The 24,955-nt window shown below is 39.2% G+C and overlaps 1 protein-coding gene across 7 annotated transcripts; it reads left to right on the top strand.

Annotated features, from left to right (window-relative positions):
* The first annotated feature begins 1,374 nt into the window (after positions 1-1,374).
* Positions 1,375-24,449, top strand: ARPP19 (cAMP regulated phosphoprotein 19). 7 transcript variants are annotated; one of them, XM_025389576.1, is made up of 6 exons: positions 1,375-1,534; positions 2,032-2,137; positions 2,373-2,427; positions 7,197-7,253; positions 14,211-14,333; positions 19,408-24,449. In XM_025389576.1, the coding sequence occupies exons 3-6, from the start codon at positions 2,383-2,385 to the stop codon at positions 19,576-19,578; spliced, it is 396 nt and encodes a 131-aa protein (XP_025245361.1). In that variant the 5' UTR covers positions 1,375-1,534; positions 2,032-2,137; positions 2,373-2,382; the 3' UTR covers positions 19,579-24,449. The 7 variants fall into 7 exon arrangements, with proteins under 7 accessions (XP_025245361.1, XP_025245363.1, XP_025245365.1 ...); XM_025389578.1 differs by lacking the exons at positions 1,375-1,534; positions 7,197-7,253 and having other exon boundaries at positions 2,014-2,137; positions 2,375-2,427; XM_025389577.1 differs by lacking the exons at positions 1,375-1,534; positions 7,197-7,253 and having other exon boundaries at positions 2,081-2,141.
* Positions 24,450-24,955: the final 506 nt, after the last annotated feature.

Genomic DNA, 24,955 nt, shown 5'->3' with positions numbered 1-24,955 from the left:
AAGGTGGAAGTTATTTCCTGGAGGCTGTATAAACCTAGAAGAGAAGGGGATCCAAGTACAGACCTGTTAGAATCCTCCCATTAAGAGGCAGGTTAAGATTCAACAGGGAGGTCAAGTAGGAGGAAATCCATGAGACAATAGTATCCTGGAGATCAAGAGAAGAGAGTTTTGAGAAACAGGGTGCTGGGGACCAGTGTGCAGTTTTACACATTAAGGTTCATAATGATGCAGAGTGGTGTTAGTTGGGAAAGAATGACTTTCCAGGCAGTCCTCATAGTGGAGCGTTGCCCATGGTGAATTCTCCATTTGACCAAAGTCTGCCCTCCAGAAATTCAAACTTCCCCTCCTGCGAGTGTCACTATCAGAAACAGATTCTTTTTATCCAAGGTCACATAGCCAATTAAAAAAAAAGACCAGGTGTGGTGGCTCACGCCTATAATCCCAGCACTTTGGGAGGCCAAGGCGGGTGGATCACTTGAGGCCAGGAGTTCGAGACCAGCCTGAACAACACGGCGAAACCCTGTCTCTACTAAAAATACAAAAAATTATCTGGGTGTGATAGTGGGCAACTGTAATCCCAGCTACTTGGGAGGCTGAGGCAGAATTGCTCGAACCCAGGAGGCAGAGGTTGCAGTGAGCCGAGATTGCACCATTGCACTCCAGCCTGGGTGATCTGTCTGAAAAAGAAAAAGAAAAAAAAAAACCTTTTTTTTTTTCTTTTTGTAGAGACAGAGATTCGCCATGTTGGCCAGGCTGGTCTTGAACTCCTGAGCTCAAGTGATTTGCCCACCTTGGCCTCCCAAAGTGCTGGGATTATAAGTGAGCCACTGTGCCTGGCCACAGCAATTTTCTTGAGGCTGCATTTCATCATAAGTGTATGTCTATCAGATTTTAACCTAAGTTCACAAATACATTGATATAGGACATATACTAGAATGCCAGTCAATTTATTAATAAAAATACAATTGTTAAATGCTCCAGTTGGCCTAACTAGTGCATTCTTCTTTCTCTCTGCAGTTCTGCTTAAGGGAAAGGCAAATTTTCAGTATATTACTTTGTGAGTATAGAATGAGAACAAATATGTCGTTGATCTTATAGTTTCTCAGCTAGCCCAGCGTGAGACATTCTTAAGGGGTATCTTTGTCAAACAGTTGGCCTGTTGAACCATTTTACTTTCAATACTTCCTTGGCTGACAAACACCTTCCTTCGTTTCTCCAAAAGGAGTGCAATATTAACTCTTTTTGTTTTTCTAGTTGCAATTCTAGCGCAATTCTTCCTGTCTGAGATTCTACATCCTGGTTGAGTTTCGATGGTTTCCAAACTTCTTATCCAAATTGCATTCATTTTCTGTGGTTTTTTACTAGTGTAACTCTTTGAGGGCAATCTTATTTCCAAGTTTCTGAAGGACATTTTGTTGGAACCGACAAACATTGACAGTAAATTCAGATACCAAGTAGAATGAGGATTCAATATGAAGCCGCAGGACTTGGCAAATGAAAGTGTCATTGGGGGAGCTCAATGCTAGCAGTTTGGGTAAGCTTGTGGGAGTGGACCCCCTGGGAGTGGACAAATGAATCTGAATTCCTTCGTTAGGTATCTTGGAAGTGCTGGACCCTCAGAGTAAAATATAAATAATTACGGACGAGATCCCTGCCCTGGTGTGGCTTATCTGAGCAGGAAAGGTGACCTAAAGTCACGACAATTGTCTAATGATACAGTTCGTGTTGTTGAGGAACTGTACAGAGCTGTGACAGCCTTTAAGAGGTGGCCTAGTGTAGAGGTTTAAGAAGGAAAGGTTCTGAGGCGAAGACGTAGGACTGGAGATGTGAAGGCGTGGCAGAATGGAGGAAGGAGCTTTGGCGTGCCCAAAAGACAGCCTGTGTGGCTACAGAGCGGAGAGCGAGGAGAACGGAACTAGGCGAGGCTGGTTAAATAGAAAGAGTAAAATAAAAAGCTCCTAGAACGAGGGGGCCAGAGTGAGCAGGAAAGGGCGGGGAGAGGCGGTTCCATTTAGAAACTACAATTCCCAGGAAGCATTAGGCAGCCACAGACGGATGTGAGGTGAGGCGGGAGCGGCGACCTTTGAAGGAAAAAAGGAAGTGTTTGAACGACAGCGAGCGGGAGAAGCGGGGTCAAGTAGGTAGGGGCGCGGTGCTGGAGGGGCAGGCGGGCTCCGGCGTGCGAGGGCCTTGGCCAGCGGAGCGCTTCGCGGCTCCGTGTCGTCATAAGGCGGCGGCCATTTTTGCGGGCGGAGGCGGCCCGGCGGGCGCTGGGAGAGTTGGGCCGGGCGGCGGGCGGGCCTGAGGCGGCAGGCTGCCGGGTGGCCTCGGCCACCGGCTAATCGCATCTTTTCCCGGCGTCTCGTCTGCAGAGGGAGCACTATGTCTGCGGAAGTCCCCGAGGCAGCCTCCGCGGAGGAGCAGAAGGTGAGTGCGCGGGGAGTGGGGCGTGGGGCGTGGGCCCTGGGCCCTGGCCGGGTCCGGGTCTGGCGGGCGGCCTGCTCCCGCCGGGCGGAGGGGCGCGCCCTGCATGCGGGGCGGAGGCGCAAGAGGCCGAGGCTCCTGCGCCCCACCTTTGGCTTCCCGCAGTCACTGGCTGGCTGGTGCGCCGACGAACTGGGAGTTCCAGCGTGCCCCGCGTTTACTCCGAATCGTGCCTTTTCTAACACCTCCGTGGGTCGCGGTGTTCCTCAGTCACTTACATTTACGCGAGCGCCCGGGACGCAGTCTGGGCGTAGAGCCTAAAGTTTTTTTGTGAGCGTCAGTTTGCTTAGGAAGTTTGATTTTTTTCTCTGAAGAACTCTCCAACTACTTGTATTGTAAGCGTGCGGTTTACGCTAAAGGCAGCCTCGTGTGCGGGCCGCGATGTGGGCCGGGCTTGGTATTTCAGGGCCAACCCTTGTAACCATGGTCAGTGGGTACAGTCCGCCTTCAGTGCCTTCACCTGTAAAGGCGGAATCCTGGTGCTTGCCTCCCATGGCGGGGCGAGGCCTAGAGGAGGGAATCACCTGCAGTGTTCAGCGCAGTCTGTGCTGGAAAAGGTTGCAGTCAATGGGACTCAGATATGGTACTCGACTAAAAATCGAAAGGGTGGAATTTTAAAATTTTACTCACGAAATTAATCAGGGTTTTATTGGAAACATAGGAATATTTTTTAAACGCACTTGTGTCTTCCTGATGTAGGGGAATAGGCCAGGAGTGTCAGTGTGGTTCAAATTATGAATATCAAGACTTTCTATTTATCTAGGCTAGTGTTTGTCTCTCCCGTTGTAATTATTTCCACCGCCCTGCTCTCCTAGGTAGGTGTGACTGGCCGAGAAGTGAGAAAGGGCCGAGGTATCCTGTTTCCTAAATTGTTTATCAACAATTTTTCTTACAAATCAGGTTGTGTTGTCGTTAAACACGATTTTGGTCTACTGCTTGACCTTCGTGCGGGTTTCTGCTTAATGTTGCGCTTATGTCCTAATTAAGTTGGGAATTGGATTAGTGTTCTAAGGCCATTCCATATGTTCTTAAAATTGTGTTAACTTCTCTTGAGTTGGGGGCTTCTGTTAGGATGTTAAAGTAATTGAAAAGCGAGAAAATAACATATAGCATAGGTAAAAGTCCAAGTTACCACATGATTTGAGAATATCCAGTGGAAAATAGATATTTTTACACATTACCAAAAAAATGAATTTGGGGGGCAAAAAATACAAATATTAAAGATTGCAATCTTAAAAAGAGTATTAAGTATCACCTGCTTATTGTAAAAATACTTGTTGTGTTCATTATTGCTTGAAATTTAGGAACCCTAAAAAATAAGTCCCTCTCTGTGGTGTTTTGCCTTAAACACTGACATCAAACTTAGCATTAACTTCTGGTGCACAGTAGTGTGCTGTGTAATTTTCTTTGATAAGTTCTGTTAGTGTGTTGCCAAGTATGCAGTGTTGATTTCTAGAGTGTAAATACTTCTACTTGGAAAAGCCTTATGTATCTTTTAACAATACTAAGGGTAGCTTGAACGTTTTCTCTTATTGATTGTCTACATTAAACATTTATTTAAGGTGCTTTGGTTTTAGCTGCTGTCATTAAAATCAACCAAAGTGTGTTAGGAATATAATGTTCCTTCTTAAATACAGGATTGACTGTAAATGCTAAGTGCCTGTGGCATGGATAGTGTCCCTAACCATGAAGAAAATGTGCACAGTCACTTCTGTGTTCCTGTGGGCCAAATCACCTGTTTCTTCTATTTGGAAGATCAGTTCGATGACCTAAAAAATTGAGTTATTGTCTGTGTACCCAATTGACCTTCCACTTAAAGCCAAAGTATTCAGCTAAAAATACCTTTATAGTTTACTGGTAGATTGCCTATTGCCTATTGCCTCTAAAGAATTAAGGTAGATAGCTGGGCCTTGCGTGGAGTAAAAGCTAAGTCACTTTATCTTGAGTGGTGTGTGCTCCCTTGGTAAGAGAAGAAAACCAGATAGATTCCTATCTTGTGTTAGGATACAATTAAATATGTACAAACATAAAAAATAAGTATAAACTCTTATCTCTTAACTTGTGTACCACTCTAAAACTAAAACAGCCAGGCGTGGTGGCTCTTGCCTATAATTCTGGCACTTTCGGAGGCTGAGGCAGGAGGATTGCTTGATGCCAGGAGTTTGAGACCAGCCTGGTCAACAGAGTAAGATTCTGTCTCTATGAAAAATAAAAATAGGACCGGCCCGGTGGCTCACGCCTGTAATCCCAACACTTTGGGAGGCCGAGAGGGGCGGATTACAAGGTCAGGAGATTGAGACCATCCTGGCCAACACGGTGAAACCCCGTCTCTATTAAAAATACAAAAATTAGCTGGTCGTGGTGGCGGGCGCCTGTAATCCCAGCTACTCGGGAGGCTGAGGCAGGAGAATGGCGTGAACCCGGGTAGCGGAGTTTGCAGTGAGCCGAGATCGCGCCACTGCACTCCAGCCTGGGCGACAGAGCAAGACTCTGTCCCAAAAAAAAAAAAAAATTAATTAAATTGAATTAAAAATAAAAATTAGCCAGGTGTGGTGGCATGCCTGTAGTCCCAGCTACTGGGGAGGCTGAGGTGCAAGGATCACTTGAGACCAGGAGTTCGAGGCTACAGTGAGCTGCTTTAAAAATATTTTTTAAAAATTTAAAAGGCCTGTGCTGTGGCCCACACCTGTAATCCCAGCTACTCAGAAGACTGAGGCACAAGAATTGCTTGAACCCAGGAGGCAGAGGTTGAAGTGAGTTGAGATCATACCACTGTACTCCAGCCTGTGCAACGGAACAAGATTCTGTGTCAATAAATAAATAAATAAAATAAAATTTGGCCGGGCACGGTGACTCACACCTGTAATCCCAGCACTTTGGGAGGCCGAGGCTGGCGGATCATGAGGTCAGGAGTTCAAGAACACCCTGGCCAATATGGTAAAACCCCATCTCTACTAAAAAATACAAAAATTATCCAGGTGTGGTGGCGCACACCTGTAGTTCCAGCTACTCTGGAGGCTAAGGCAGGAGAATGGCTTGAACCTGGAAGGTGGAGGTTGCAGTGAGTGGAGATTGTGCCACTGCACTCCAGCCTGGGCGACAGAGTGAGACTCTGTCTCAAAAAAATAAAATAAAATTTAAAACAGATTAAATACAAGCAAAGCCAGTCTAAATTTTTGATTGTGTGCTTGGTATTTTGCTGAAATTAAATTTCCAATGTATTTGGAATATGACAGCAATTGTTAAAAGTTAAGGGATTTTTTGAGTTTGTCAAGTAAACACTCCCCTAGGCCATGTGGTGACTCAGTTCCCCCTTTAAGAGTAAGCTATGAGGTCACTGAGTTTCCAGAGTCATAGATACAATCACATTTTAAGTTCAGCTCTATTCTTGTCTCATTTTCTTGGACAGTTGGAGTAACCTACTGAGTCTTGGTGCAAGAAAGCTCAGATGCAGAACCCACATAGCACTATTTAGATGCAACATGGTGATTCAGATGCCGCAGAATATGCTTATATTTGTGTTTAAGATAACCACTGAAGTGAAAACAGACATTTAGAAGTTTTGAGCACAGAGCTCATGAATCTGTCAACAGTAAGCTAAGGCATGTGTACTAGTCCTGGAGGGGAGAAGAGGCAAGTGGGAACTTAAAACAGATAATTCTGGCCCTGCAAGGTGGCTCGTGCCTGTAGTCCCAGCACTTTGGGAGGCCAAGGTGGGAAGATCGCTTGAGGCCAGGAGTTTGAGACCAGCCTGGGCAACATAGAAAAACCCCATCTCTAAAATATAATAATAAATCTACACCTGTAGTCCCACCTACTCCAGAGGCTGAGGGGAGGATCATTTGACCTCCGGGAGGTCAAAACCACAGTGAGCTTTGATGGCGCCACTGGGTGACCAAGGGAGACCCTGTCTAAAAAAAAAAAAAAAGATGGTAATTTTAATTGCACTGTGAGCAGCTTTTGCTTAGGGACCCTGGTTTGTATATCTGCTCTCTCACAGCACTCAACATTGTGCTTGACATTATTTACAAAATGGTTGAATGGATTTTTCTCAGAACTTTTCTGTTGAAACCTTTGCCGACGTACTATTTCAAAACAAATGACAATGCTAGTACCACAGAGAAGAATAGACCATGGTAAGATGAAAACCTTAGCTTAGACCCACTTAAGATCTCTTGAACGAAACTACAGGGATGTGTGTATATATTTTTTCGTTTGTGTTGTGGCCTTAATTTTTTTTTTTTTTAAGATCTCAATAGCAGGTTTTCTAGAGGTTGTAAGACTCACCAAACTAACATGTCTTGGAAAGGATACCTACAGTAAAGCTGTCAATGAAATTGTCAGGTAAAAGATACAGGTTGGTGCCTTTATGAGTGGTAGAAGAGGAATTTATCTAAATTATTTTAATATATCAACTATAAAGAGATATAAATTGTTTTCCGATGCTTCCAGTATTTTAAAAATAGGAGTTCATATTGGTATTTTCAGGGGCTCTTTTGACACTACTTTTGGTTACCTAAAGGCTCAAGAATATTTTTGTTATGTTTGAGACAGGGTCTTGCTCTGTCACCCAGGCTGGAGTGCAGTGGCACAATGATAGCATATTGCAGCCTTGAACTCCTGGGCTCACCTAGCCTCCTACCTCAGCCTCTGAGTAGCTGGGGCTGCAGGTGTGAGCCACCGCCACATCCATGTTTTCTGTTTCTATTCAGAGTGAACACAGCATGCACCCTTGGTCTTTGCAACTATCGATTCCTAACAATCTGGAGGTAAACCTCAGAAAAGTTTTTAAATGTTTCTCTTAGCTGTCTTAGCAGTTTGCTACACAGCAGTTTGTTAGGATTGCTTGTTTTGTTTGTGCAAGACTTTAATACTTAACAACTTCTAATCTTGAAGCTGTGTTTTACTATAACATAAAATATTAAAGATGAGCTGATGGTGAAATCCTCAAGTGTGGAGAAAGTTTCTTAGCTTTATAGCTTTATGGAAACAAGTACATTGTATTTTTTCATTCAGATGAATGAACTTTTATTGAACGTTCATTAAATGCTAGACACTGGGCAAGCAAGGACTTAATAGAATGACAACAGTAATTTTCCATAGAGCTTGATACGGTATTGGTACCTTCCTGGCAATATCCCAAAGGATGTGTTGGCTTTCATTAATCCTTTCAGTTATTCATCAATCAGTGCATCGGTGAACATACTGCTGAGCAGATAGAGGAGAATTTGCTTAGAGTGATCAGATTTTTATTGCTGGTGTTGCTGTATAACTCTCCTCTGCCGAAGGCTGAAAAGTAGTATCAGTCATTGAGACATAATTATGCTCAGTGTATAATGGACTACAAAATAATCCTTAGTTATTTGAATGTCCTTTTTACGTGTATGTATTTATAACTTATACCCCACCTATTCACAGAAAGAATTTCTGATGTATTTCAGTTGTACGTTTCAGAAAAATGCACATGCCAAGACAATAACTATTATTAAAAATACTGTCCTTAAGGTTTTAGTTTTTGTTTTGGATACATCGTATACATGTATCTGTGTGTAAACATATATCTGTGTTACCATATCCTGGGGTTCCTCTCCCAACTTGTAGACAATAGCCAGAAGTTCAGAATTCTGCCTTCTCCGGACTCCATTATCAATTTAGAAGCTACTTACCTAAATAAATCCACTTACATTACAGCATCTATTTTTAAAATGTAGTAAAATTGCTGTGTAACACAAAGGCTTCTTGGAGACTAAAACTTCAAAACCAGATTTGAATTATAAAAAATACTTCTTCACGGTGGCTCACACCTGTAATCCCAGCACTTTGGGAGGCGGAGGCAGGTGGATCACGAGGTCAGGAGTTCAAGACCAGCCTGGGCGAGATGATGAAACCCCATCTGTACTAAAAATACAAAAATTAGCCAGGCGCGGTGGTGGGTACCTGTAATCCCAGCTACTTGGGAGGCTGAGGCAGGAGAATCGGCTGAGGCAGGAGAATCGCTTGAACTCGACACGGGGAGGGGTGGAGGTTGCAGTGAACCAAGATCATGCCACCACCGCACTCCAGCCTGGGCAACAGAGTGAGACTCTGTCTTAAAAAAAACAACAACAACAACAACAAAAAGAAAACTTCTTAAACTTGTCATCCCCACCCCCTTTATTGGCCCTTTCTATTGTATCTTTTTCATTAATTTCTGCTTTTTATTTCTCCATTTTCTTTGGGCTCCTTTCTTTGTCTAACTTCTTAAATTGGATGCGTAGCTCATTGAGATTTAGCTTTCTTCTCTGATATAAGCCCTTGAGGGATACTTGCTATATCCCACAAGTTTTGGTATGTGTAGGGTTTTGTTTGTTTGTTTTTAAAGAAACAGGGTCTCGCTCTGTCTCCCAGGGTAGGTTTAAGTGACCCTCCCACCTCAGCCTCCCAAGCAGCCAGGACTATAGGCATATAAGCATCTACTACGACACCTGCCTAATTAAAAAAATTTTTTTGTAAAGGCCAAGGTCTTACTGTATTGCCAGGTAGGTCTAGAACTCCTATTTTTTAAAATACTCACGCTTTCTTTTTTAACCAGGAGTTATGTAGAAGTATGTTTTTAATTTCTAAATATTAAGAGATTTATAATTTTTTTATTTTTACTGACTTTAATGAATTGCAGTCATAGATGGTGGTCTGGAAGAAAATAGTTAAGATTTGCTTTATGGCCTAGTATAAGTCAGTTTTTCCATTTGTGCTTGTGGAAGAATATGCATTCCCTAATTGTTAGGTGTAAAATTAAAATCAAGTATCTGAACTACTTTATCTTTTATAGCTATCAATAAGTAAGGAGGGTGTGTTGAATTCCATAGTGTCAGTTGCTCCCTATAGTTCTGTCAATTTTTGCTTTATATATTTTCAGGCCATTTTATTAGTGGCACAGTCCAGCACAGTGGCTCACGCCTGCAGTCCCAGCACTTTGGGAGGCCAAGGCAGGAGGATTGCTTGAGGCCAGGAGTTCTAGACTAGCCTGGGCAACATAGTAAGACCATGTATCTTAAAAAAAAAAAAAAAAGAAAATGTAGGTGCACTGCGCTAGCTCTGTTTTGGTAAGGATTTGCCTGGTATGTCACCACCATCACCTACCGCTCAGTCTTTTTTACTTTCAACCTATGTCCTGGTTTAGATTTTTTTTAAATGTGTACTCCACAAGTGGTTAGATTTTTTTTTTTTTCTTTAATTCAGCTACTGGATTTAAATGGACAGTTTATTGCTTCAGTATGGTTATCGTGGTTATTCACATACTGGGATTTGTTTCTCCTTACCTTTGGCTTCTTTTTGGTATTTAAATTTTTTTTAACTTTTCTTCCTTTCTTGCTCTCCCCAACACTCCTTTTTATTTCTGCTACTTAATTGGTTCTCGTTCAAGTTTTTCATGCATTCCTAACTAAACAAGATGTAAAAATTAAGATTATAAGCCCTATTCTAAATTATACAGGACCATAGAACACTTAAACTAAAAATATGGTACTGTTATAAAGTATTTTTTTTTCCTTTTTTACCTCTACATGATAAAGACATTAAAATTACAATATTGACTTATCAGTATATGTATATATATACCAATTTCTTTCTTTAGTAATAGTCATTTCTGTCCTTTATCCCTTACATCCTAACCTGTTTAACCCAAAGTTTGACTAGTTTATGATTTAATCTTTTTGTGATTCTTTTTGGAAAAAATAAGCAAGTAACTATTTGCTTATCTCTCCTTTGTTTTCGTTCTAGCTTAAGTAAATGTTTAGGAATTCCCTTGAGGTCCAGAAACATGGAGTCCCATCAAATTATATTCTATTTTGCATTTTTGAACATGACTGGATGGATAAATCACTTATTTTACCTGCTTTCATCAGTGTCCTGTTGGGAGACAGGAGCAGAAACCACTTTGCATGTTTTAAAAAGGAAGGAATATGGTTTTTAGGGAATAAGGTTACGCATTATTAGAAGGAATAGAGGAACAAAAGAGAGGAAGATGATGTTTCCAGAGGTAAGGATTACAGAAAGCCTTTGACCCTGCAAGGATGAGTACTGTTCAGAGTCCATGATCGTCTGCTCCCATTGTCATGTAGCTGCTACTAGAGCCCCTGTTTATCTGCGATATGTCCCTCTGTAGGAGCTCACAGGGGCTACTGCTGTCTGCTATTGGTGGTGGCATCACCAGGAGCAGAATGGATTCTTTCTTCTCTCATGCCTTTTAATCTGGCATAGATGCCATTGACAGAACCTAATAGAAACTCAGTAACTGTCAGAATATTAATGCATGTCCAAGCACTTGAACTAACTTATCATTAAGGTCCTAGAACTACCTACCTCTGTAGAATGTTTCTGTAGGATTCATGAAAAGTATTGTGGAGGTCTTAATGGTGTTTACCACATCAAAAAATCTAGACTAGGTCATCTTTTCCCCTTTTGGTGTTAAATCCAACTGAAATTCTGAATCCAGTTAGGAAGTTGCAGCTAGCAGGGGCTTTCAATTGTGCTATGTATTTGGCAAGAATGTTCAAGAAGACATACTATAAATTCATTCTAAATATAAATGATATTTGCAGCTCATAGATGCTGTTTTGCCCAAAACATTTTTTAATTTAATTGAGCATGCTTAATATGATATATCAATGTATTCCTTATTAAGAAAACAAGGGAATGCAGCTGGACCCAGTGGCTTGCGCCTGTGATCCAGCACTTTGGGAGGCCAAGGCGGGCAGATCAGCTGGGGTCAGGAGTTCAAGATCAGCCTGGCCAACATGGCAAAAAAAAAAAAAAAGAAGAAGAAAGAGAAAATAAGGGAATGCCAGGATTGTGTAAAAGGTATTTTCCTTTATATGTCAAATGGAGGAAACCTGCAGAAACACTGGAAACTAGAGTAAGTTGCTACCTACATACAATTTTCCTTTGAAAAGTTTTTAGGAAATCAGGGAACTGTTAGACTTGGAGAACTATTTCAAATCAAAGGAAGAAGTGGAGAGGTCTCATTTCCTAGGCTCAAGAAAGCTGAATTTTTATTGGAAATGTAGGACTCCAGTAACACCCTTAATTTGAAGGTGCAGGGACTAAAAGGTGACAATTAGCTTGGGGTCCTTTTCAGCCAGTATTATTTGAAGCCAGCTGTGCAGGGAAACCCAAGAGTAGGCCTCTCCTCCCACATCACTTCTAAACCGCAGCGCGGAGAACACCCTTGGGCTGCAGTAGGTGTCTGCAGTGAGGGCTGAGCCACAGTGAAGCTGTGCAGCGACTCAGCCCGCCTTCCTACATTAAACTCGGTAATCTTACATTTATGTTTATTTCTCTGGCTTTTGTGATGAATATGGTGCGGTCATATCTTACATGGGGTTAGGTTCTAATGTTAGTAAGGGAAAAAAAATCACATATAACTAAAATCACCCTTGACAAAATTCTAGAGAAGGCATAATCATATTGGAGACTGCCCCATCAATTCTCAGTTGAGCAGGTAGTCACTTTTATGTACAGTGTTTGAACAGATGGCTAGATGGCTAGGGTGATTCTTACGTTGAGTGCTAGCTGAGGTAATGGGCTTGTGTTGTACGGGCTGAGATTTTAAACACTACAATGATGATGTACTTATGCTCTGCAAGATACCCAACGAGAGACTAACGTGGGAATGGCAGGTTTGCATCACATACCTCACACTTTACGTCTCTAGGGCATACCCTTCTTGAATGGAATGACTGGTAGACTCACCACTACTATTTAAATTCTCTATTTCTGGCTGAGTGCACATAATTGAATGTCGTGCATGTCAAGTGAGTGAATGATGTGGCCACTGTAAAGAGATAACATAAATGGATGAATCTGCAGCATAAAAAGAGGCTCCACAGAAAACAGTATTTGAGAGCAGCAGCTTTTTTCTCAAAATTCTCCAAGACTGAAAAAGAGAAGATCTAACAACAAATGAAGAAGCAGTTCAGGATGAAATACTGATAATACATAAAATGAATGAAGCTGATTATAAAACATGTATGAGAGCTGGACGTGGTGGTGCATGCCTATAATCCCAGCACATTGGGAGGCTAAGGTGAGAGGATAGCTTTGAGGCCAGGAGTTCAAAACCAGCCTGGACAATATAGCCTGACCTGTAATTTTTCCCCCTGTGGGTACAAAGGGAAGGGAAACAGGATCTTCATCTCTATTTTTTTTAATGTATGAATATAATAATATATGCCAAAATTTTATAAAGTATTTTTTTCCAATTCTTAGATAGGTAAATGGTTTGCTTTGACTATTCCTAAGTAACCTAGAAGGCTCAGGATAGGCAGATGTATGTGATTTGCTGATTTAATGTGCAGAAATGAGTCCATTACTTAGAAAATGTGCCTTGCCAGCTGCCCGGTTTGTCTATCTCAAGACAGCTCGCTCTTTCTCTCTCTCTCTCTCTCTCTCTCTCTCTCTCTCTCCCCCCTTTTCTTTTCTTTTCTTTTCTTTTTTTTTTTTACCTTTCCTGTTTTGTTTTGAGACAGGGTCTCACTGTCACCCAGGCTAGAGTGCAGTGGTGTGATCATGACTCACTGCAGCCTCAACCTCCCGGGCTTAAGCAGTCATTTTGCCTCAGCCTTTTGAGTAGCTGGGACCACAGACACATGCCAATGGCCTGGCTAATTTTTAAACTTTTCTACAAAGATTGGGTTTTGTCCATATTGCAGGCTGGTCTTGAACTACTGGCCTCAAGCGATCCGCCCACGGCTCCCCAAGTGTTGGGATCACAGGAGTGAGCCACCGTGCCCAGCCTGTTTTTCTTGATTCATTCTTCTGCAGTACTTGCCATGAAGTAATAAACACTCCTTCCCTATAAAATATAGCACTTTGAAAGAAAGCAGAATAAATCAAAACTGTTGTTCAAAGTGAATAGACTGAAGAATTGATAGTTCTGACAGGAAACAGGTTTTTGATATATTAAAGAATAGGATGTTTGACATGAACAGAGTTTGTCATTTTAAACATGGGGGAGAGTTAGGCAGTGATATACATAGATGTGAGGATTGACAAAAACTGATGTTTCTCTTCTTTAAAAATATCAGGATGGGCCAGGCATGGTGGGTCATGCCTATAATCCTATGACTTTGGGAGGTCGAGGCAGGATTGTTTGAGCCCAGGAGTTCAAGACCAGCCTAGGCAATATAGCAAGACCCCATCTCTATTATTTAAAATAATAAAAATATTAAAAATTTATTACAAAAAGAAACAAATCAGAATCATCTGTATTCAAGAAAAATGTACTGATGAGTAGGCTGCTGTTAATTTTTAGTAAAGAATCTCAGTAACTTCAAATCATATATAATTTTAGATAAATAGAAAAAAATCCTGTATATTTTAACAGTATTAGGATGATTCTCTAAATATAGGCAAAGAACTGAAGAGTTCCATAGAAGGTGACTGACTATAAATGTATTATACATGACTGGAAAAGTAATGGCAAGCAAGACTTCAGAGCTGAGCTATCTTGATATTTTTATCCAGTGTGTGGGGTGTTACACATGCATCACAGCTATAATAGAGCTATCACATGGATCTTCTGAAAAACAAGATAGAGATGTTTTAAAGGCTTCTGGGTTTGATTTCTTAGTCAGAAGCTGTGGTACTTGGCATTTAACAACTAGAATTCAGAATCCAGATTTTTAAAGGTGAATTATTTTAAATAACTGAGTTGTAATAGAGAAGTAATTTATTTGAAATTATTTTAGGAAATGGAAGATAAAGTGACTAGTCCAGAGAAAGCAGAAGAAGCAAAATTAAAAGCAAGATATCCTCATCTGGGACAAAAGCCTGGAGGTTCAGATTTCTTAAGGAAACGTTTGCAGAAAGGGGTAAGTTCTCATGGGTAATTTCCAAATACTTAAGCCCTACGAACTCAGTATGCTGACAGATTGTGAAATGAATATCTGTGCATATAGCGTTGTACTTTATCAGGTATGTACATGTATGTATATGTATCTGTAATGGGTTTTTCCAATATTTTGCAGTTTATAAATAAGCATTATGAGAATGTACCACTCTTTAGCATTTTTAATAATAAACTATTTAAAGCATGTAGAAATAGTGCAGATATAACAGAACCCATGTACCCCTTCCCAGATTTAATGTTTATATTTTGCCATGTTGGTTTCAGTTTTATCTTTCTTAAGAAAGAAAATGTTGTAGATATAGTTGAAACCTGCCCTATATGTAAATATGAGCCCTTTCCCTTATCTCTCCAAAAGCAACCACTATCCAGAAGCTGGTGTTCATCCTTCTGTCCATATTTTGAAATTTACATCTTTTTTGCAGATGATTCCCACACAACATTCAAAAGCTTTAAATACTTATTTGGATGAAATGATCACTTATAAAAGCACAGCTGTCTCCTTTATGTAATATGTTTCACAGTCAGATTTACTCTAATACAATTTAAACATTTTCGTTTTCATAGTTCAAATTACTGAAGATATTATTTTCAAATTCTTGCCATGTTTTTTGTGAGGTAGATACCATTTTTTCTCAATAACAAGATTGAGATAATGTTGACCTGTTTGTTCCCTAAGAGTATTGTCCTGTGACCCCTTCCTTTGCCATAAAAAATTAGTTCCATCTTCAGCTTAAGCATATTCAAATTATTTACTATACAGGGAAGGATGAAATATTACTTACGGAAGAGAATTGTTGAATGAGATGCTAAATCATGTTTCTCCTTAAATACATTCATATACTGGTATTGGCTGCTTGCTTAAAAAACATGTGTGTGTGTCTTAGCTCTAGTTACATATGGATTGTTTTAAAGTGGCAAAAAATAGAATGGTATTTTTAATCTTACATAAAAGAATAACATTCAGAGCTTTGAAATAGTAGGATGACAAGAAATAATTACACCAAATTTATAAAGATGTAAAACTCCTGTACCATGAAATATACAATCAAGTAGGGAAGTTATTACGAAAATGATAGTTAATATCTAAAATACATACAAAAACTTTTAAATATACAAAAGGGAACTTTTAAGTATACAAGAAAAACACTTAAGGTGCTCCTGGATAAAGGATTTTAACAGGAAATACAATAAACAGAAAAATGTTTATACATTATAGAAAATCAATGAAATGCAAATTACATCATAGTATTTATATAACTAAATTACAAAAATGTTTAAAATAATACCTGTTGCTAAGGTTGAAGTTGAATGAAACTAATACGCTCTTTGTTGTGTTTAAACATTAAAAATGATTACTCGTTTCAGAACGGGGTATGGATTAAGGTTTATAAAAATGTTCTTCAAATCAATAATGTCTTATTAAATCTAAGGGTATAATTCAGTACAAGGAAAAAGTCTTCCAACTTGGAAGATCCTCCTTATAGCTTATAACTATAATTAGTAGCAGCACCCCACTATTCAACAGCAGAGAAAGGATTAAATAAGTTGAAGTCAGTAAAATAGAGTATTATGTGGTTATTTTAGAACATAAAGATCATAATGTATGGGATAAATAGAAAAAGTAGAATGACAGCTGTGTTTTTAGTTATGAGATAAATTAATCTTTGGCTATTAAATTATTTTGACTTGATTATTAATGTTTAGGAAGTGTTTTCTTTGCTCATCTCCAGCATAACCTTGACTAATAGGCTTTCTTCCAGTATTTGGGCAGTTGTCATTTTAATTTTTCTCTAGCTTCAATTATTTATTACTTTTTAAGTATCTTTAAGTCAGATTTCATATACATTGTATCTTGGAGTTGGTGTTGTAGATATAAATAGTTGAGAACGAAGAAAATGCCACTGAATCAAGAAATAAGTAGATAGAAATTGAGAAGTGAGCTCTTTAATGATTCTGTATTATAACAGAATGTCAGTGAATAAGTTCTTTATATGAAGTTTTGATTTTTTTAAAACTCTGGATCACAGGGTCTGGGTTTTAATTTTCCTCTGTCACTAGTTAGCAAACTTGACAAATTACCTTAGTATCTTTAAGTAGCTTCTTAATTTGAGAAGGTTTGATTAGATATGATGATGGTTATAATAGGTCTCTTCCTGTGTTGTACTCATTAATGTTATTATGAGGTTAATGTTATTATTAGGCTTTTAACAATATGACCATGTATGCATGACTACATAGATGATCAGAACTGGGAGGGATAATAGAAGCTGTGTAGCCCATTTTTACACTTTTTATTTCTTTTTGTTTTTTGTTTTGTTTTTTCATATTTGTAGGGGTTGTGAAGTCCCAAGAAAAGAGAGCATCCAGTTGTAAGAAACATGGCTTTAAAGTTGAACATTATCAGTTTAGGTGATGACTTAGTGTCAGTGTAGTTGTAAATGCCGATGTAAGTATGGCCTGTAAATTTGGGTGAGAGAAGGCTTTTATAAGATTGTCATCTAGATCATAATTAATTTTTAAATGTTTTCGTTACAAACTCATGAAATTTAGAGATTGTTAAAGACAGCTGATATGATCATCATTGTTATCTGTGGATCCCAGTTTGAGAAACATTAATTTAGTTCACTTCTCTATCTTAAAGCATTAACTTCTTTCTCTGACATCTTTGTTGTATTATTGTCTTTGCTGAATCTCTGTTTGATTATTTGCTGCCTTTTGCAGTAAACTTTTCCTTTTTAGGCAATTCTAATTGTCAAGCATTGATTTTAGTTTCATCTCTAGTCACACTAAATTTAATTCCTTTCCCCCAAACAGAGTAGCCTAATCTACAGTTAAATGAGATCCCTTGTGATGAACTTTTGCTTAATCTACAGTTAAATGAGATCCCTTGTGATGAACTTTTGCTTACTGTAAAATTACTCACTTTAGAAACTGGGTTTATTACATTGGGGGGAAATCTGCCTAAAATTTACATGTGTGTTAAATTTCTCAGTATGTACTCTTGACGAAATAAGAAATTTGGCAGGCTGCTTTGTTCTCCTCTAGAGGCTACAAAATTCAGAAGTAGCTTTTTAATATACTACAGTGCATCAAAATTCTGAGGTTTTTCTGTCTGCTTGTTTTAAAACATACAGAAGTGAAGCTGCAGAAAGCTTTAGCTAGGCCTGGTCCAGGGTTCCTTGTTACTGTTCTGTATGGTACATATACAGTAATATATTAAAGCAGTTTCTATCCTTAGGCCTTTGGGCCATAGGCCAGGTCTGGCTTATCAAAGAATGGTGGAGGAAAGCAGCCAATGAGACTTTCCTCAGGCCACTCAACAGTCTTATACTAAGCTGTGAGTTCCCAGCTATTTTGTTTTATCACATGAAATATCCCTGAAGATATTAGCATAAGATTCCATAAATATTATGTTTTTTTCCCCTTCACCCTTTGTCCAAGCCCTTGTTTCATACCTGGATTATTTCCTTGGCCAACCCAAGACTGAGATTAGAGTCCCCTTCTTTGAGCACCATATAGCACCATTTGTACTTAAGGCAGTATTGTGATCGTTGATTTACTTGACTGTTGTCCCATCTTTGTATCTGACTCTAGCTCTCACATAGTGCCTCACGTGTAGCAGGCACTCAGTAAAGGTGGGCTCAGCATGATAGGTGTTAGTCAGAACCCAGGCAGATTTATGTTTTCACTCTGGAAGTCAAGTAGATTCGTTGTATTAAGGTTGATATTTAGCTCTCATCACAATTTGCATGTTAGTGGTAAAGGGCAACTAAAAAAAGCAGTAGTCATACTTCGTGTCTCTATGTGAAAAATGGAGGAGGTATGGAGTAGGGATGTGCATTTTAAGTAGTAATTTCTAGTGAGTTTATTTCTTTCATTACTCTAATATTTATATTTTTACCTTAATTTTTGGTGAACTGCTCTAGTTCAAATAAATATGATTAAATTCTTGCAGAAACACTTGCTCTAAATGACAGAATACCAGAAACTATAAGTAATAGTTTTAATAACTGTAATTATGGGGGGGGTGAGTTTGTTTTTGAGACAGTCTTGCTCTGTCACCCAGGCTAGAGTGCAGTGGCACAATCTCAGCTCTCTGCAACCTCCACACCCCAGCGGGTTCAAGCGATTCTCATGTCTCAGCCTCCGGAGTAGCTGGGATTACTGGCACACGCCACCACAACTAATTTTTGTATTTTTAGTAGAGTCGAGGTTTCACCATGTTGGCCGGGCTGGTTTCAAACTCCTGACCTCTGACCTCAAGTGATCCACTCGCCTTAGCCTCCCAAAGTGCTGGGATAACAGGCATGAGCCACCATGCCCAGCCAAATTATGTGTTTTATTTATAAAATAATTTAAGCAAGTGTTTCAACCTGGTTGTTCCATTAATAAATGAAAGGTTTTTATTTCACTGAGTCTGGGACTTCCCAAATAGCTTAATATTATATTAGTCTTGATCGTTCTTTATTAGAACCAGAATGGTTTAAGAAAGCCTGAAGGGGGAGGTTCTTTTTTTTGTTTGTTTTTGTTTTTGGGTTTTTTTTTTTGAGACAGTCTCACTCTGTTGCCGAGGCTGGATGGAGTACGGTGGGGTAATCTCAGCTCACTGCAGCCTCCACCTCCCAGGTTCATGTGACTCTCATGCCTCAACCTCTGGAGTAGCTGGAATTACAGGTGTGCGCCACCACACCCAGCTAATTTTTGTGGGTTTTTTTTTGTTTTTTTTTTTTTAGTAGAAACGGGGTTTTTCCATATTGGCCAGGCTGGCCTGGAACTCCTGACCTCAAGTGGTTCGCCTGCCTTGGCCTCCCAAAGTGTTGGGATTTCAAGAATGAGCCACTGTGCCTGGTCTGAAGGGGGGCTTCTCAGCTGTTGACTTATGCTGGAACTCAGTACAGAGACTATTTCGTCTAATTAATATTCCTGTTTAAATTTTTTTAGACCAACCTTATACTGACAGTATGGGGTTGCATCGACATCTTAAATCAGTAATTGCTAAGCTCTAATCTGCATTGTTCTTTGTTTTTTACTTATAGCAAAAATATTTTGATTCTGGGGATTACAACATGGCTAAAGCAAAAATGAAGAACAAGCAACTTCCTGCTGCAGCTCCAGATAAGACGGAGGTCACTGGTGACCACATTCCCACTCCACAGGACCTTCCTCAACGGAAACCATCCCTTGTTGCTAGCAAGCTGGCTGGCTGATTAAAAGGCTGAACTGCATGAATCTGCTAATTCCCATTATTTCTCCTTAATATGTTACTTATCTACTTTTATTTCCTTTCATTCACTAAGTAATTTGAGACTGACAGCTTTGCAGGTAGCAGTAGTGTGTGCTGCTATTGTAGAATATACATGTGTAGAGTTTTTGATTAGTTTAACAGTGCACTGGTGAAGAGGACATGTTAGAGCAACATAAGTAAACTACTTGAAAAAAATTGTATATATTACCTAACTCCTAGTGTAGTACTGGTTCTAACAAGTAACAAGCAAGTTTTAAAATTTTAATGTTTTGGCTTTCATTACTTCATCTTAATTATAGCTTTGTATGTTACTCTTATTTAATATAATCTCTATTGTATTGATTTCTTCTGTATTTACCTTTTGGATTTTGTAAAACAGAAGTTTAAGACCACAAGTTAGAAGAAAGGTCACATATTTCAAACACAACTAGATGGGGCTCTGAAAGATTTGTATCTCTGTGCTTGAACTTGAATGGCCTTAAACCTGTTTCAGCTTTAACAGTAGAATTTTACTTGGGCAATATTTGCCCATTCTGGTGTAACTTATGTGACTCTAGTGCTTAACAGCTGCCATTGAAGCTAATAATTCAGTTCTGTAGAGTTAGAATACCTTTTGTTGTTGAAGATGTGAATGAAGTATGCATGTGCATTGACTGTTGAATTCACTTTTGTGCCATTTTTGTAAATACAGTAGTTTTGCACAACCTCTCACAAATGTCTGTATTAATTTCACATACTTAAAAAGTAGATAATGTGCCAACCAGAAGCACAAGAGTTCCTACACAAAACTCTGTAAATCATTATAGCTTTTGTATAATGAGTAGTTTACAATCTCGGGCTTATAGAATACCAAACTGAAATCTTAGTTCAATCTGCCATAGACTTAAGCTTTTCATTTGTTACTAATATCCATGACATTCAGTGGCCTTGTGCAAATACGATATGTTGCTTAGGCATATCTTTTGTCCTATGCAGAACCTTTCATTTTGATTTTTATGAAAGTTGCAATTCATGTAATTTATATGAACTTTTTAAATGTAGAAACTTTTTACTTCCGCACTCAATTTTGGAGACACTAGAGTAAAAGGCTTCAGTACTCTGCATTCCATGCCCCCTGCTACCTGTTTTTTCCCCCTTTGTTCTTTGACTCAAATGGTATTGAGCTGTTTGTTGTATATGGAAGCATAGGTGTCTATATCCTTACTCTTTTATATAACACAATAATGGCATTTTCCTTCTAATTTCTCAGTTGTTAACCTCTCTCTTTTTTTTTTTTTTTAAGATAGGGTCTTGCTGTGTCACCTCAGCTCTAGTGCAGTACTGCAATCATGGCTCACTGCAACCTTACTCCTAGGCTCAAGTTAACTATTCTTGATCCTGTATTATTACTAATATTCTACAATTGTTTAAATAAAAGGAACTTCATAATGAAACAGTTCGGAATACTGGCTCAAGAACCTATGTGAAAATGAGCTGAATTTTGGTAAATTATTTTAGGAATTATGACAAGCTAATTGAATTAGGCTTTTGACAATGAGAGTAATTTACATGACAGGTAAAACTCCTATTAAAAATGTTTAGATATTTGCTTCTGTAGATGTCACTTTAGTAAAATACCAATTTAGTTTTACTTGTGGCTTATCTAGTAAGACCTTAACAGACTTTATTGGGACAAGTTTACTGCTCTTGTAGGAGCTCCTCTCACAAGTAGTTGTAATGCTGTAGCATGATACTCAGGATCAGCAGCTTGAGATGTTACTGTTTTTCTCTTCGTCTTCGACTTGCAGAGAGCCTCCCCTTTTTGGATCCAGGCATCTTTTCTGAATCCTGGTTCCATCAGTATACCTGCTCTCCTATGATCCCAAATCATACTCAATGGTGCCTCGAACATAGCACCTTCGGTTAAAGGCTGCCTAGTGCTCTGAGGAAAGCTTGCTGATTATCTTCCTTGCTGATTATCTTCACCCCAAAAGGCAGAAAAGCAACACAGTCACTCCTGTGCTCATTTGTAATTGTAAAGATCAGCTATATATATATTTGTAACGAGAGCAAGTATATACTCATTATAGGATCAATTTAAGAAGTTTAAAATATCCCAGAGTAGAATTTCTATATCTAGTCTTTTGGTTTTTTCATGAATATTTGCAAGTAATTACCATTAAATTCACACATGAAAGACTAATCTGAAAGATCAGACAGACCGTGTTATTCCTGACCATGATAGAACTGCTCCTGTGGTTTGGGACAAGTAACAAAACAACTGCTTGAGTTTTGTTTGTAAAATACACTATTAATATTTGACCTACCTCAAAACGTATTGAGGATCTGTGAAATGCTAAGTGCCCAAAATAAAATATTGCTGATTGTCTTTTTATTAAAAGTAAATTTCCTCATTAAGCCAACCTGCCTTCTGTAAGTCACAGTGCTTAAATCTCAGGACTTTTCATTAGGAGAGACCTGTCGTTACGGATTTGTAGATATAATTGCTTAGCCTCCATTATTGGTGCTTGGGTTAGAGAGGTTTTAGATTTTTCTGTTTTTTTGTTCTGCCTCAAAGCTCAGTTTATTGAAGACATTTGTAAGCTACTGTGTCACCACTTCAATCAAGATTCTGACTAGTGAGCTTAATTGTCCATTTCTTCTTATTTCAAAGTTACAGTTTGAGAAATGGCTAATCTTAATAACTGTCCTATCATAAATTAATGTTGGAATAAACTGAAGTTGATGATAAATACTTCGTGAAAACTCAAGTCTGAAATAAATTACTTGTTTTATGTCCAATAGCTACTACATTTGATAGAACAGTTTTGAGGAACATTTCATTCTTGAACGCAACATCTGACATGGTTCTCAGCAAATTGGAATAGTAAGGATTATTGGGTTGTTTTGATGAGTGGAAGCAGCATGTTTGTAGCATACAAGTTATTCAATAATCTTGTGCTGATGACCTAAAAATATGTCTTAACCGTCAAGGAAAGCCTGGTGAAGCCTTTACTTGTTACTACTTCAACAGTTGGAATTAGTTGCTCTTTTTACTTGATGAAACAAAACTATACCTCTGAATATTTATGGATACTTTTTACTAAATCAGGTTTGTGTTCTTAATCCAAATTACTAAAGTTTTATGGAAGCTGAAATGTAATACAGTAGTATCCCCTTATCTGCAAGAGATACATTCCAAGACCCCTAGTGGATGCCTGAAACCTCAGATAGTACTGAACCCTTTATCGACTATGTTTTTCAATCTGACAACCAAGGTGGCTACTAAGCGACTAAGGGGCAGGTAGTATACAGTGTGGATAAGCAGGACAAAGGGATGATTCACATCCCAGGCAGGACAGAGCAAGAGATCATGAGATTTCATCACTCGGGATGACTTGTGATTTATTTTATTCTTTTCTGAGATGGAGTCTCACTCTGTTGCCTAGGCTGGAGTACATTGGTGCAATCTCAGCTCACTGCAACCTCCACCTCCTGAGTTCAAGCAATTCTCCTGCCTCAGTCTCCCAAGTAGCTGGGATTACAGGCGCCTGCTACCATGCCCAGCTAATTTTTGTATTTTTAGCAGAGATGGGGTTTCACCATGTTGGCCAGGCTGGTCTTGAACTCCTGACCTCAGGTGATCCACCCGCCTTGGCCTCCCAAAGTGCTGGGATTATAGGCATGTGCCACAGTGCCCAGCCAGCTTGTGATTTAATACATGAATTGTTTATTTCTGGAATTTTCCACATATTTTTGGACCAAGGTTGCCTCGGGTAACTACAGAAAGTGAAATTGCAGATAAAGGGGATTACTGCTCCTGTGCTCTAAAATTGGTGTTTGGGTGATCAGGAGCAGGTAGCCAATGGGAAGAGCACTTCTGAGTGATACCTAAAGCAGTTTCTTTGGTGGCCTTTTCACATTCTCCAATGTTCAAGCATATTCTCCACTTTCCATTTTCTCTTTCACCTCATTTTGCCTCGCCATCCCCCATCCCTGCTTATTTCTTAAGCCCATCGATGGCACTCATTAAATTGTGTTTAGGGCTAATGAATCATTGTTCCTTAATATTGTTTTCAATATGCCACAATTTAGGACACATTTAAAATTTTCTAGAACAATAACCTAATCAATATTGACTAAATTTGAGCCACATTCCCAACTCAAACTCAGCACACACTGCCAGTCTTCCCCAATATCTCCTTTCAATTCCCCATCACACCTTATAAAGTTGGAATCAAAGATATCTCATTCTGTCATTGTTAATCTAAGAATAAAAACACTGACTTGAATAGTTTTACTAAGTTTCAACCTTCTAAGTAGGTAGGCCTCTAGGTATCCTGCAGATCACTGGTGGTCTTGATAGCTATTAATATATGTTTGTATTATGTTATTTTTCAACTAAATCGCAGTCGAAAAAAACATTTAATATTATGCCCTTGGATCTATTACTGCATCACTAGCACTTGTGATGCAGTCGGACACTTCGCCTGTACTGAAAGGGCCAAGAGTAAATGCCTTGTTTTGTTTTTTTGTTTTGTTTTTTGTTAAACATGTCTATAGAGTTGGCAGTTAATGCTGAATTTGTCAAATACCCCTTCCAAAATTATACTTGTATTTAAAAAATAAATGGATCTACCTAATTTCTATTGATTTAATTTGCAGTTTTGTCTTATTAAAGTGGTATGTTTTTCTGTGTATTTTTTCTGAAGTTGATCTGTCTACATTTCAGCTATTACTGTATGCAGAAAGAAATTGACTTGTAATCTTTGATTTTTTTTTTTTTTTTTTTTTTTTTTTTGCATTTGTAAAGGCTTTGTACTTAAGGTAGGATTAAATGTTTGCAGATTGTGAGTCTTTTTCATCTTATTTGTAAAACATTACAGAGGAGGGGCTTCAACTTGGCTGACTAGAGACATCTGGTACTCAGCTCCTCCACAGAGAGCCACAGTAGTGAGGAGATAACACCTCAGCCAGATCATTCAAGAGAGAACTTAGGAATTAAACAGAGAAAGGACAGGAAACACTTAAGGGAGGAGAGGGAAGCAAGGCAGCCTACTGGGCCAGGATCTTCTGGGGGCCTGGAAAGGTTAGAGTGACTCCCAGAAGTCCACATTCTCACCAGACTCCTGCATCCTAGCCTCAGGAAAGCCTCTAGACCCTCGCAGACCCCAAGACTAACATAGGGAGCTGCCTGGAGACCACAAAAGATCACTGCTCCAGAGAGAGAGCTTACACTATCCCCCCACCCAAAGCCCTAAGCAGCTACAGCAAGGCACCATATTGAGAGCTTAGCCCCCACCAAACTGCATCCTGCCGAGAGGCCCTACAGCCCTTGCATCTCCACATCTCTAGAACCT

This window comes from Theropithecus gelada, chromosome 7a (assembly GCF_003255815.1).
Source record: "Theropithecus gelada isolate Dixy chromosome 7a, Tgel_1.0, whole genome shotgun sequence".
NCBI classification, from domain to species: Eukaryota; Metazoa; Chordata; class Mammalia; order Primates; family Cercopithecidae; genus Theropithecus; species Theropithecus gelada.
This window is presented reverse-complemented; position numbering and strand designations above follow the sequence as displayed.